The 14,439-nt window shown below is 46.1% G+C and overlaps 1 protein-coding gene across 9 annotated transcripts in view; it reads left to right on the top strand.

Annotated features, from left to right (window-relative positions):
• The window catches only part of LTBP1 (latent transforming growth factor beta binding protein 1), a 446,285-nt gene that overhangs the window by 67,287 nt on the left and 364,559 nt on the right, over nt 1-14,439 (top strand). For all 9 annotated transcript variants that reach the window (XM_051843010.3, XM_008254559.5, XM_089326552.1 and 6 more), the window contains exon 3: nt 1,140-1,437. In XM_051843010.3, coding sequence (XP_051698970.3) covers nt 1,140-1,437 — 298 coding nt within the window. The remainder of the gene's footprint in view (nt 1-1,139; nt 1,438-14,439) is intronic.

The raw sequence follows: 14,439 nt of genomic DNA, 5'->3' as shown, positions 1-14,439 counted from the left end.
AGGAAGCCTAAGATGGGACCATTTAGAAAAAGCTGCTTCTGGCTGCCTCAGACCGTCATACACACACAGGTGCAGAGGCCAAGGTGAGTGACTTACCTTCCCCAGGGTCACCTAGGGAGCTGGCTGCATTTTTTAAGAGGTGTTCTCTGCCGGTGCCGCGGCTCAATAGGCTAATCCTCCGCCTAGTGGCGCCGGCACACCGGGTTCTAGTCCCGGTCAGGGCGCTGGATTCTGTCCCGGTTGCCCCTCTTCCAGGCCAGCTCTCTGCTGTGGCCTGGGAGTGCAGTGGAGGATGGCCCAAGTGCTTGGGCCCTGCACCCCATGGGAGACCAGGATAAGAACCTGACTCCTGCTTTCAGATCAGCGCGGTACGCCGGCTGAGGCGGCCATTGGAGGGTGAACCAATAGCAAAAGGAAGACCTTTCTCTCTGTCTCTCTCTCTCTCACTGTCCACTCTGCCTGTAAAAAAAAAAAAAAAAAAAAAAGGTATTCTCAGCTTTTTGAAAACTTACCAGCTTGTTATTCAGACACTCAAGATCTACTTCTTTTATTTACTTCTTTTTGTTCTTAAAGACCTTTTGATTTATTTCAAAGGCAGAATGAGAGAGAGAGAGATACATACCAGTTGCATGGCTTGGTCCAAGTCCGAGGGCATCATAACCAGGGCAGCCATGGTTGCAGTTCTCAGTCCTAGCCAAAAGCCCGAGTGGCACCAGGGGGACCGCTGGAGAGATTCTGGAGTCCGAAGTCCAAGGCAGGAGTCCACTGTTGTCGCAGCCCATCCCCCCCCCCCCCCTTTCCACCTTCTATATTTGTTCTCTTCAGACCCTCCACCAATCAGTGCTCCCACTCGCACAGAGGCTGGGTCTGCCCACCTAGTCTACATGCTGATCTCATTTGAAGACACCCTCACAAATGCACTCAAGATGATAACTTATCCAGGTTTCTAGTAGTCCTTAATACAGTCAAGTTCCCACCTGGAATCACCACTTGGCATCGTCATCCTTGTTACCATCATGCGTGTTTAAGTGTGGGTTTGTTTTGTGGGAGAGCAATGTTGAGGCTGTCAAGCCTTTGGAGGGTGGGTGAATGCTGTGATGTTGTTCTTCACACCTGCATCTCTCCTTGTCTCTCTGCAGCAAGCTGTGTCCCGCCATGCCAGAATGGAGGGATGTGTCTCCGGCCTCAGCTCTGTGTGTGCAAACCAGGGACCAAGGGCAAAGCCTGTGAGATAACCATGGCCCAGGACACCTCGGCACCAGTCTTTGGAGGGCAGAACCCTGGCGCTGCCTCCTCCTGGGTCCCTCCTGAGCAAGCGGCCAAGCGCACTTCAGCCAAGAAGGCAGACGCTCTACCGCGTGTCAGTCCTGTGGCCCAGATGACCTTGACCCTGAAGCCGAAGCCTTCAGCAGGACTCTCCCAGCAGATCCATTCTCAGTGAGTGTTTTGAGCTTCTTTCTAGCCAAGGAGCATCTTCATTGCTCTCATGGATGCATCACTTTAATCTTTCTCCTTTTCCAGCACAGCATGTGGGAATCAATTGGAAAATCACACCTTTCTTTCCTTTCCTTAAGGTTTCACAGGTTAGGTTTATATATCAAATCTCTTAAAAATATTTAGTGTGTGCGTTTTGCCTTTGCAGGGAAAATTTGTGAGGATTATCGGGATCATGGGTAGGAGGGGACAATAGAGATAATTATTGGATCGTGGTGAAGGTGGGTGTTTAAAAATCCTTTTTGGGGGGATGCTTTAGGATTTTGGAATAGTCATTTAAAAAGAGAAACCGAATGATCCTTTTGAAGCTACTCAGAGAAGTGAGGAAGTCAACTTTCTCATCTTCAGTAGCAGCTTAAACGTGTCTTCTTTTTCTACCCTGTTTACCTCCCAGTTGCCATGTGGGCCCATTTTTGGTGAATGAGCTTGTTTTCTATTTATGGGTACCTGGGTTTTCTCAGTGTGAGGAAGTGAGGGCCACGCGGAACCAGAGATCGCGGATAAGAAAGTTTATCCATGTCCTGCTCTGAGGTGCGTGGCCAGCAGTGTTCTGATGCATGAGGTCCTCACACAAACTGTCTCCTCTTAATTAGCCACTCGGTGAGGATAAGATGCAGAATTTACTACAACTATCACTTGTCATTGGTCTAGGAATGTAAAATACAGGAAGTTCTCAACTTGAAAACAGACTTGACCCCGCAGTTCATTGGTAAGTCACTGACTTGGAATTTAGAAGGCTTTTCCCGCATGGAGACAGCTTCCACATGGTGGTTAGTCTCCAATCAGCCCACAGCAGGTATTTAATCTCTTAGCAGGGATGGCATTATCCTAATTTATACTTGCCCTCGGAAGGGACCACCTACTGTTCCTGCTGCCTGAGTGGCTTCCTTTGCACTTTTTCTCTTCTTGTTCCCTCCTGAAATCTCTTCTGTTCCCTTGGTTTTCTTCATTTTTCTTTTATTTTTTTTTTCTGATCTCCTGCTTTTAAAGTTCTACCTTGGTGATTAGATTTAGGGCCTCATTTGAAGTCTAACCTCTTTGCTAGTGTTTTACTTGGGAAACACATCATGCAGCTCTCAACAAGAGAAAATGATAGGTATGACAATACTCAGTAAGCGTTTACCGTATGCCTAGTACTGTCTTCGAGGTATTATTATGCTTCACGTGTTAATGTCCAACTCATAATGACCCTGGAAGGTAGGTACTGTTACAGTCCCAGTTCACAGATGAGAAAGGCGAGGTGCAGAGTGGCTGTCCGTTCAGGGTCACACAGTTACTAGGCGGCAGTGTTAAGATTTAAACGGAGGAGGTCGCTTCCAGCCTTCATGCCTGGAGGAGAGGCTTGGCAGGCGCCTCTCTGAAGGGCAGAGAATGGGTATTCTCAGCTTGGTGGGGCAGAATGGCGTCTGCTGCAACTGCTCTTCTCCGCGTCTTAGCACAGCGGCAGCCGCGCATCGTGCCTCAACGAATGCGCAGGAGCGCGTTCCAGAAAAAGCACGCACGGATGCTGACGCTGAAATGTCACGTGTCATGACAATGATCCTTCCTTTGATTTTTTTTTTTTCCTTCAACCATTTAAACATGTGAAGAGCCTCCTTCTCTAGTGGACCGTGTAAGACACAGGCTGTGGGCTGGATTTGGCTCAGGAGCTGTGGTGTGCTGGGCCCTTATCTTCCCCTCTGAAGGAAGTCAGTGTTATTTATTTATTTATTGTGCCAAAATACAAATGCAAACGTGTATCCTTGGGATGACGGAGTGCCTTGACCCTGTCACAGCTAAGCATCTCCCCAGCAGCATTGTTCTGGATCCTAACAACAAAGAACAAGTCTGTGTTGGAGGGTGCTTTGGTGATCAGGGGTCAGTTGACTATGCGTGGCCCTCATATTTTCCTGGCATTATAGCTTACATAAACTGTGAAGTAATTTACAAGCAACACTGTTGGTCTTGAATATCACCATCGGCTGTTAGACTTTGACCCCCTGTGGTGTGTGCATATGGATTGTTAGTAAGAACCATATGTTGGATGTCAGATAACGGAGCAATCTCTTTTCTTCTTCTTCTGTGGGTAGCAGTGTTGTAATTTAGACGGGAATGTTGTGAGCCCGGGAGGAGGCTAAGGTTTCAACTCTGCTGGGCTTCGGTACAAGGGAAGTTGTTGATTTGCTTGAGAGGCTTCGGTATGCTGGGTGAAGAGACTTTTCCTGGTAGCGCTGTAGGCACGTGTGTATGGGTGAGCCTGTTATATGTTTCTGGGTAGGGAGAGGGATGCTATAATTCTGGTATTTACGTAGTACACTTTTACAGATTACAGGTCAGTGTCTGGTCAGTGCAGGGAGGAATAACAGGAACAAAATCCAGTCCAGCTCTTTTTTTTTTTTTTTAAAGATTTAATATTTATTTGAAAGAGTTGCACAGAGAGAGAGAGAGAGAGAAAGAGAGAGGGGTCTTTCATCTGCTGATTCACTCCCCAATTGGCCGCAATGGCCAGAGCTGTGCCAGTCCGAAGCCAGGAGCCAGGAGCCAGGAGCTTCTTCCAGGTCTCCCATGTGGGTGCAGGGGCCCAAGCACTTGGGCCGTCTTCTACTGCTTTCCCAGGCCGTAGCAGAGAGCTGGATCAGAAGTGGAGTATCCAGGTCTGGATCCAGCACCCATGTGGGATTCGAGCACTACAGGTGGCGGCTCTACCCACCATGTCACAGAGCTGGCCCCTGGAGATTGCTTTAATAAGATCATAGATATCTGAGGTGTGTGAGGGTGTCTGATATGTGGTGAATGGGATGGTGTCTGACAGAGCTTTATGCTTGAATCCCCAAGATCATCATTCACATCCCACTAGGAGCTAAAAACAAATGTCATTATCAATAGTTCCTGGCTGGCCAATGGGTCAGATTTGGTTTGGAAAGCACTACATTCTGTTAATAGTTATTGCCATTGTTGGTGACGTCATCCATGCTTTTCATTGAAATTTAGTATTATGGTATTACTTTTCCCAATTTCATGGACCGTGTCACGGGTACTCCGTGAATGTAAGGGACAAAATAATACTTCATGGTTCTTTTCTTCAGATTTTTTCACTGTAAAGTTTTCTGATTCCTCGAACATTAATTCCACTTTGTAATATTGGGTTCCTTAGAAAACCCGTCTTAACACTTTGGCTTGTTCCCATAATTACATCACTTGGATGCTATTCAAAGGTAGCCATCAGCGTGTTCAGCCAGGAATTGTCTCTATGAGACTGCTGGTGTATCCCAGGGCCTCTGTGTGGTTCTGTGTGTGAAAAGGTGTGAATGCTTAGTCAGTGTGGCCGGAAGACTCCACAAAGGAGCATATCCAAAACTCTCAGCTTTCCAGAGCTTGTTCACCTGTCAGTGTCATTATTCACTTCTGCATTGAAGCTCTCCATGAAAGTTTGTTTTCAGCTGTCAGTGCTGCCAAATGGGGCTGTTTAGACTTGTGCAAAATGTCCATTTTTATCCTCTTAATCATGATGGATGTTGTAGGAACTGACCATGGGCCCACAGGGCAGAGGTCATAAGGACATCCTTTAGCTGCCAGTGTCTGTCGTTGTTTCGGGAACGTTGGTATGCTGGCCACTATTTGCCAAATGGGGAGCTGTTATCTGTACTGTACTCAAATAAGGAGGAAGCACTTTCGCAGGAGACAGTGTACTCCGTCCCCTCTCTTTGAGCCTGAGAAGGAAGTCTGCTTTTACTCAGGATGTAGATGTCAAATCTATCTGGAGAGCTCACATGTGTCCAGCCTTTTTGTCTTGTTCGGTAATGGCCATTTTCATCATCTTATGGTGCCCTGATGTTACAAAGGAGGTGCTTAGTTTCGTCCTTTCTCAAACCATATGATGGGACAGAGTGTACCTGATGGCACCCATTGTTCCTCTTTCACATCGTCTTCCCGGGATGTGGTGAAGACAAAAGTTCTTTCCAAAGACAGGAATACTTCCCATGTGTTCTCTCTCTATCAAGTGAGTGGGTAGCGTGTTGGATGTTTTCCTAATACAGGGAAGGCCCTTTAAAGTCGACACTAAGCCCGGGGATGCTGCTTCCAGAGTTCTTAGAAAAGGAACACTTCACAGTCATTGTGGGTCCGCTGATAGGAAGCAGCGTGGAGTGAAGGGGGTCCCGCGCAGGAGAGGGGAGTTCTCCGTGTGCCCGTCTCTGCCCGCTTACCTTCCTGCCACTGCGGTTGTGAGTCTTCCAAACGCCAGGCGCTGTGGGATCACAAGGACGACCTTGTGGATTGCCCCTTGACGTGTTCGGCCCTCCTGATCAACAACAAGATGTAAACTCACTTACCTTTTTTCCTAAAAGGAAAAAACCAAAAACAAAACCAAACCCATTATAAAGCTACAGCAACAGTGAAAACTTCGGGATAGGTTTCCAAGTCACTTCTTGCAGCGTTGATACCAGGGCCTGGCTGAACTTTCCAAAGCAGCCAAGCAGTTGGCCAGCACTTGACTTGACAGTGACCTCTCAGAGTTTAGGCAGGGCAGCCCCTCCTGCCCTCCCGCAGGTTCTGTGCTTCCCTATCTCATTGTTGCCCGAATGCCTGCTGCACAGTCTGTGCCTGCTTGTCCACAGAGTACACAGAAGGGATTCAATAACTGTTTCTTAACAGATTGTTTTACGAGTTTTGCCTGGAGAAAAATGATATTAATGCAAATTGTTCCCTGAATCATTTTTCTCTTAGATCATACTATTTGCTTTTGTAAAGCCTTGAACATTTTGCAGAGTACTTTGCATTCTTATGGTAGTTGATCTACTCACAAATCTGAGTAAGAAGAAGGTTTTGGGTCTGACTTAGTGGCTTGGGAAAAAAAAGACAAAGTGTCAGAAAGACAAAGAAAGGAACTCAAATCAAGGATTTCAGGGTCTGTTTCATGACATATTAGGGATGGGATGAGAACTAAAAATTTGAACCAATGACTTATTTTTTTTAAAATTTTATTTATTTATTTATTTATTTTTTGACAGGCAGAGTGGATAGTGAGAGAGAGAGACAGAGAGAAAGGTCTTCCTTTTTGCCGTTGGTTCACCCTCCAATGGCTGCCGCGGCCGGCGTGCTGCGGCCAGCGCACCACGCTGAACCGATGGCAGGAGCCAGGTACTTATCCTGTTCTCCCATGGGGTGCAGGGCCCAAGGACTTGGGCCATCCTCCACTGCACTCCCGGGCCACAGCAGAGAGCTGGCCTGAAGAGGGACAACTGGGACAGAATCTGGTGCCTCGACCGGGACTAGAACCCGGTGCGCCAGCACCACAGGGGGAGGATTAGCCTAGTGAGCTGCGGCGCCGGCCCTTATCCTTAACTTTATTGAGCTATAACTGACAAGGAAGAATTGTATGTGTTTACAGTGTAGTACAATATGGTGGTTTGCTATACATATATTACCATAGCCAAGCTGATAAATATCCCCATTGCTTCACACAGTTGCCATATTTTTTGTTGTGATGAGAACATTTAAGACTTAACATTTTAAGTATACAATATGGTATCATTGGCTATAGTCATGGTGTTGTCCATTAGATCTCTGTACCTTATATCTCTTGCATAACTGACATTTTATACCATTGACCAATTTTTGTGTCTTATGAATATGTGTATGCAGGAATTCCAGGAGAAATTCTGTAAACCAGACTCATCAGAAGATCAACTCCAACTGGGTATCAAAGTCATCAACTGGGCTGGCGCCGCGGCTCACTAGGCTAATCCTCCGCCTGCAGTGCCGGTACCCTGGGTTCTAGTTCCGGTTGGGGCACCGGATTCTGTCCCGGTTGCTCCTCTTCCAGGCCAGCTCTCTGCTGTGGCCCGGGAAGGCAGTGGAGGATGGCCCAGGTGCTTGGGCCCTGCACCCGCATGGGAGACCAGGAGAAGCACCTGGCTCCTGGCTTCGGATCGGCACAGCGCACCGGCCATAGCAGCCATTTGGGAGGTGAACCAATGGAAAAGAAGACTTTTCTCTCTGTTTCTCTCTCTCTCACTAACTCTGCCTGTCAAAAGAAAAAAAAAAAGTCATCAACTGGATATCAAACAATGTCAGGGTTTAAGAAGGTTTTCTAGCTGTTGGTCAGTGCTGTTTTATTGTTTGAGAGAAATAGGCAGATGGAGGAAATGGTGGGATGACAGTATTTTGAGTACCTGGAGGCAGGGACTCTGAAGTGTTTCCTTCCTGAGACAGACATTGAAGGAAGAGGACGTGGTGGGGTGGGAGCGGGAGAGGCAGGGATAGAGCAGGGTCGGTCCCTGGTGCCGCGTGCTGTCTGCAGACTGCCAGGGCCCAGGAGGGAGGCTCGGTTGAGGGTCGCTGGGGCTGGGATCTCAACAGCCTGGGCTGCGTGTTGGCCAAGGTGTGTCAGGAATTGGGTAGAAGCTCAAAGTTTGCAACTGGAAAAGGACAAGTGCTGGCATAGACTTTCTCCCTCAGTTTAAGTGCTGGAAATCAGGGTAGTATTCTGGAGCTATGTATTCAAAATTGCTAATACTTACTATGTGTTTATCCTGTGCCTGGCACGATGCTAAAGTAGCTTTTGAATAGTCTCTCATTTAATCCTCTCAGAACAAGGTGAGAAAGAGACAGTTCTTAGCCCCATTTTGCATGAGGAGGCTACCTGGGGGTAAGGTACTGAGTAATTTGCCTGAATTCACTTAGCTGTCAAGTGTGGAGTTGGGATTCAAATTTAGATCATCTGTAAAGTTAACCTCTAACTTACTGCCTTTTAAAAATATGTGCATTTGTATTCATTTTCCATTAGTGCCCCAACAAATTATCACAGAGTTAATGACGTAGAACACCATAAACATATTCTCATAATTCTGAGATTAGGAGTCTGAAACAGGTCTCAGCGGGCTACAATCAAGATGTGAGCTGGGCTGCACTCCCTGGCGAGCTAAGGCAGATTCTGTTTCCTTGTCTTTCCCAGCTCTTGGGAGCGCCTCCTGCACTCCTTGTCCTGTGGCCCCTTCCTCCGCCCAGGAAGTCAGCAGTGTCAGACTTAGACTCTCCCGCTGTCTTCTCCATCCCTCTCTTTTGCTTTCTTTTGCCTGTTTTTTTTTTTTTTTTTTTTTTTTTTGGCTTTTAAGGAGTCTTGGGAGCAAATCGGGCCCACTCAGATAATCCTGAATAATTGCCCCATCTCAAGGGCAAAGATTAGCAGAATGAGTAATTCCTTCTGCCAGTTTATTTTCTCTTTGTTGTATAGCTAACACATGCACAGGTTCTGGGGAGCAGGACGTGGACATTGTTGGGAAGCTGTTGTTCTACCTAAGCCAGTGTTTTACTGGAGATCTTGTCCTGTCCTGGCACTCTTCCTTTCTATTCATGAGTAAGTTACAATCAAAGGGCAGAAAAAATGATCATCAAAATACCATTCAACTGGGGCCAGCGCTATGGCATAGTGGGTTAAGCCACCACCTGCAGTGTTGGCAGTGGGTGCCTGTTTGAGACCTGGCTGCTCCACTTGCGATCCAGCTCTCTGCTAAGGCCTGGGAAAGCAGTAGAAGATGGCCCAAGTCCTTGGGCCCCTACATCTGTGTGGGAGACCTGGAAGAAGCTCCTGGCTGCTGGCTTCAGATCTGCACAGCTCCAGCTGTTGTGGCCAATTAGAGAGTGAACCAGCGGATGGAAGACCTCTCTCTGTCTCTGCCTTTCCTTCTCTCTCTGTGTAACTCTTTCAAATAAAATAAATAAATCTTCAAAAAAATAGCATTCAACTACTAGCTGAGCCTGCCCTCATGGTTCTCATAAAAGTTAGACTTAAACACTTCACATTTAAGGCCTGCATGTGGTCTCCCACATTGTCCTCTGAAATCTGAGGGCCCATACACTTAGGCACAGTCATGAGTAGAAGAGGGAGGAACCAAGAGATCAAGAGACTAGAGATGGGGTGGGTGGCACTGTGTTGTAGTAGAATAAGCATCCGTCTGTGAAGCCAGTTCGAGTCCTGGCTGTTCCACTTCTGATCTTGCTCTCTGCTGCTGGCCTGGGAAAGCAGTAGAGGATGGCCCAAGTTCTTGGGCCCTTGCACCTGCATGGGAGACCTGGAAGAAGCTCTTGGCTCCTGGCTTTGGATTGGCCCAGCTCTTGCTATTGCAGCCATTTGAGGAGTGAACCAGCAGATAGAAGACCTCTCTCTCTCTGCCTCTGCCTCTCTGTAACTCTGACTTTCCAATAAATAAGCACATCTTTAAAACAAGAGAGAGAGACTAGAGATGGTCAGGCACCATGAGGGGCCCTGATTTCCTCTTAGCCTTACTAGTCGGTACCTCGGACATAGTGCTTTCCTCCACTGTAGACAGTGTGGCCCCTGAACTCTGACTGTAGCTTTCTTCGGGTGGGGGCATTAGGAAGAAGTGAGCAGGGGTGGGGAGAGGCCTCCACATTGTCCCTCCCTGCAACAAATACACAGTGGCCCTTGAACCTGCTAGAATATTTCTAGTCTGCTCGGCTCTTCTTGTCCTGTAGTTTAAATACTTCGTGTGCTGAAAATGAATTAATTGCCAGAGGACTTGCTGCAGACCGACAGTAGAACTGGGATTGAAACTCACGTGAATGTTCCAAGAAGCAGTTGTAGCAAAATAGAATTTGGCCAACCCCAGAGGCTGAGGTGCATTAGGCCTTGACGGGGGGAGGGGATTGGGGCCAAACACGAGGATGAGTTTTAGAGCCTGGCTTTGGGTGTTGTGCAGATTGAGGGCGAGGTTTCTCTTCACACTTGGATATGCTTTGCATTCCATAGGTACTGCCCACGAATCCCTCGGACGTGCCGCTGAGGTTGCACTAAATCCTCTCTCCTATTTCCTTTGGCGTACAGGCGTGTTTATATTTGAGCAAAGTGTAGACTGCATTTAAAACTGAATTTTCATAGCAGTTCTCTGCCTCGAAGCTGTCTGGGATCAGGATAGAGAACCTAAATGGTGTGAGTGTTGTGTGAGAGAGGTGAGTGGCACACCTCAAATCATATAAAATATGCAGTAAGTGGGAGATAAAAGGCAGAGTTCAGTCACTTCGATGGTTGAACTCACTGACATTCTCAAGGTCAAATGTGTGTTTTGCCTGTTTGTGCCTGAAAGTTGTGAGAGATGATCCAGCAGGAAAAGCTGATCGTGTGGTCCCAGAGGCAAGAACTTCTAAGTGGAAAGAATGTCTACTTAAGCATTATGGAGAAGGGAGGCCCTCAGTTTGCTGATCCAGGAAAAAATGCCTGTCTGTATTCAGGACTGCTGTTTTTGGACGAGATGTTTATGTGTGTAATATGCAGTAGCAAGAGAGACCAGCAAGACCAGATGAGATTAAATCGCGGGTTGGAGAATGTTCCGATACCCGGTGGGGTTTGGCAGACTTTCCTATGAGTGGGGGGGAGACCCTGACTGTCCTCCATGTCCCAAGGGTTTGGGACTTTATGAAGCAGGAGAGGATTAAATCCAATCCTGTGTTCATAGCTGGAGACATCTTTGCAAATGGTAAGTCTCATCTTGCCCTGCCCTGGACCAGGAGCCTTCACTCCCTCCTCCGTGCTCGGCGGGTAAAGGTGGACGCCCTCCACGCCTGTGAGAGCTGACCCCCTGTCCTGCCTGTATTCCTTTCCCTGGTCACCGTCTGGGAACAGGCAGCTTCTTGACCTGTGCAGTCCCTTCCTGATGTAGGCCTTGGCCTGTGCATTGTCTCTGCGATGCGCTGCCCTCCCCGTCCCTGTGTAACACCTGCTCATTCTGCTGCTGTCAGTACCCTGAGGGAAGCATTCCCTGATACCCATTACTCCCAGAAAGATGCTCTGCTCTCCTGGATGGGTTCATGTCAATCTGTGGGTGTTTAGGATTTACCCTGTCTGGCACAATGCTTACTTACCTGGTGACTGCCTACAAGACTGCTCTGACTCCAAAGCCTGCCCAAGCAGGAATGCAGGGATGAACCCATGGGTTGCCTCGGTTTCCCCAAAGTGATGAGAAGAGTCCAGTCCAAGGAGTCAGTGGTTGGAGTAAGCAAAGGTTAACTCAGCTGTCCCACTCACCATCCATCCCAGGACAGTAGGTAATTCAGCTGTGGCGTATTCTTCAGTGGCTCTCCTAGGAAGGTCATGATGGGATCTACTTGTGTATCTCTAGATGTTGGGATGGTTTTAGTGATCACACCGTGTAACTCTATGGGTCGTATGGGCAGCACTTCAGAAAGCTCACGGAAAAATGTAATGAAAAGGTAAGTTTATTTTGGTGCCAAAAATTGTGAAATCCACGCACCATTTTTCCGTAAGGTGCATTTTTGTGAACTTTTTGGGGACCCTTCATATATTCTCCATCTTGCAATGCTGAGTCTTCCTGCTCTTGCACTTCTAGAATGCCTCTGGTAGACATAAGGCATATTCACAAACAGAAAGGTGACAGCAAGGTCCAAGCAGCGAGTCCCTTGGGAAAATTACTCACACTGACACTATAAATCCAGTTTATGAACTTGAGACTTCCTAGTACTCTTGAGTATTAAATTAAATATTGATTTGGACCTTGACACAAGTTTGGCCCAAGTGCTCGTGGAAAGCAAACAGAACATTCAGGCAACTTTTATGTTTCATTTAGAGTTTATACAATTCCAGGGTCATGTGATTTAATGGAATTAGTTCTCACCAAATCACAGAAGTATTTTGTCAATATTCATATCCTTGAACAGAATTATCTCTGGCACTTGTCCCTTTGAAATGTACTATGTAGGCTAATGAAAAATAGAGCAAGAATTAGATAGGTCTTTTCTTCCATCTTCCAGAATTTCCATCCCAAGCCAGCTGGGAAGTTAGAACTTTGAGGCTGGCTGACTGCCGCGCTCTCAGTCCAGCAGGAGGGCGGCAGCAGAGTGACTTCCCCGGGCTTCCTGACCCCTGTCCCGGGCTCTCCTGCTGTCTTTTGGGTGCCATCAACTGACTCCTTCTACCAAAACAATGGTAAAAGTTTTTGCACAATATCTTTGAAGCCCCAAACACATGCAAATAAAAGAGGAGTGAAAAGTCTTAGGTGGTCCATGAATTCTTAAGTAATCCACTGTTGTTTGACAGAAAATTGTTTATTTTCAAAACAATCAAGATTCACTTAAAATGTTTGTTTTCTAAAAAAATGTGGCAGCCTTTATATATATATATATCTATATATATCTATATATATGTATATATATATATGTAAAGTGCATTATAGTGCATTACCAGTATAGAAAATTGCCCCCAAATCTTTAGAATTACCTACAGACTGCCACAGATGCAGAATTTTCTGTTTTCAAAAGTTCTCCCTTTACAGCTTTCGTTATTGCTTTCAGAGCTCTGCCTTTTACTTCTTTGCCCAATGTTGGTGTTTTGCCAAGTGCTGGTATTTGGAGATTTGATGGACAGAATCTAAAGTGAGACATCATTCTTCCTTAATTTGCTCAAAGCCTCTTTATGCAGCAGCTAATCCTTCCTAATTATATTTCTAGAAAGGATGTTTTTAACTCAAACAGGAAGATGACATAGACATTTTGAGAAGATTAGAATGCATTTAACTCTGAGAAAGGAAAAAATTGAAAGGAAAAGCTCGCTAATTCCTGTTCTGCTCTCCCTCCCTGGGTGCACACACCATTCATCACCCTTCCCCCAGCTTCTTTCTCTTTCTTTCTATTCTTTTTTCATCCTGTGGCTTCTATTTATCTCCTAGCTTCACTAAGCTCTTTGGAAAGAGTTTAAAACACACACACACACACACACACACACGCACAAAGCAACAAACTTATTTTCATGTAATGAGGCAGGAAGTTCACAACTTAATTCCCTTAATATCTTGAAAGATTGACCTGTGAGTCTAAATGGTTGATAATGTTAGTGTGCACATACTTTGTATAATGTTGAAACACTTTGTAAGACTCCTTAATTAATTTCATTGTTGCTGTGTTGCTTTGTATGAATTTAATGTAGTGACTTTTATGTGAAAGTAAATATGGTAGTCAGTGACAAAGGATATTAGATCATTTTAGATCCTGAATATTTTATTTTATTTAAAGATTTATCTTATTTATTTGGAAGGCAGTTACAGAGAGAGAGAGAGAGAGAGAGAGAGAGAGAGAGAGAGATATCCATCTTTCTTCTGCTGGTTCACTCCTGAAATGGTCTCAGTGGCTGGGGCTGGGTCAGGCCAGGCCAAAACCAGAAGCCTGGAGCTCCATCCAGGTTTCTCACATGGGTATCAGGTACCATCTTCCGTTCTCTTCCCAGGTGCATTAGCAGGGAGCTGGATCAGAAGTAGAGCTGCGGGGATTTGAACCTACACTAGTATGGGGTGCCATATGTGTGCCAGGATACCAGCCCCTAGGTCTTTGATATTTTAAGCAGAAGAAAATGTTGTTACTATCAAATAAGATTGTTATAAATCAAACCACAATCCGTGAGGCTTTAGTGGTTTTGAATATTCTTATGAATTATGGCGTTATCACCTTATTCACAGGATAATTTTTTAAAAAGATTTATTTGAGTTACAGAGAGAGAGAGGTTTTGCATCTACTGGTTCACTCCCCAAATGGCCACAATGGCTGGAGCTGAGCCAATCTGAAGCCAGGAGCCAGGAACTTCTTCTGGGTCTCCCATGTGGGTACAGGGGCCCAAGCACTTGGGCCATCTTCCACTGCTTTCCCAGACCATTAGCAGGGAGCAAGATTGGAAGTGGAGTAGCTGGGACTTGAATTGGCACCCATATGGAGTAACAGTACCACAGGTGGATACTTAACCTATGACACCACAGCGCTGGCCCCTCACAGGATGATTTTAATTTGTGATTCTTTTAGTGAGGTAGAACATTTTTTCTTATTTTTATAAGCTCTTAGTATTTTTGTGTAAATGACCTAATCGTTTTCACACCATTTTTGGTTATAAGGTCATTGTTTTTTGGTAAGAGTTCTTTTACATGAAAGATCCTTTTTGTCAAACATTTC

The sequence above is a fragment of the Oryctolagus cuniculus genome, chromosome 2 (assembly GCF_051225735.1).
Source record: "Oryctolagus cuniculus isolate XC-2025 breed Fujian yellow rabbit chromosome 2, ASM5122573v1, whole genome shotgun sequence".
Lineage (NCBI taxonomy): Eukaryota > Metazoa > Chordata > Mammalia > Lagomorpha > Leporidae > Oryctolagus > Oryctolagus cuniculus.
The sequence above is the reverse complement of the archived record's forward strand: the minus strand, read 5'-3'. Positions and strand labels throughout refer to the sequence as shown.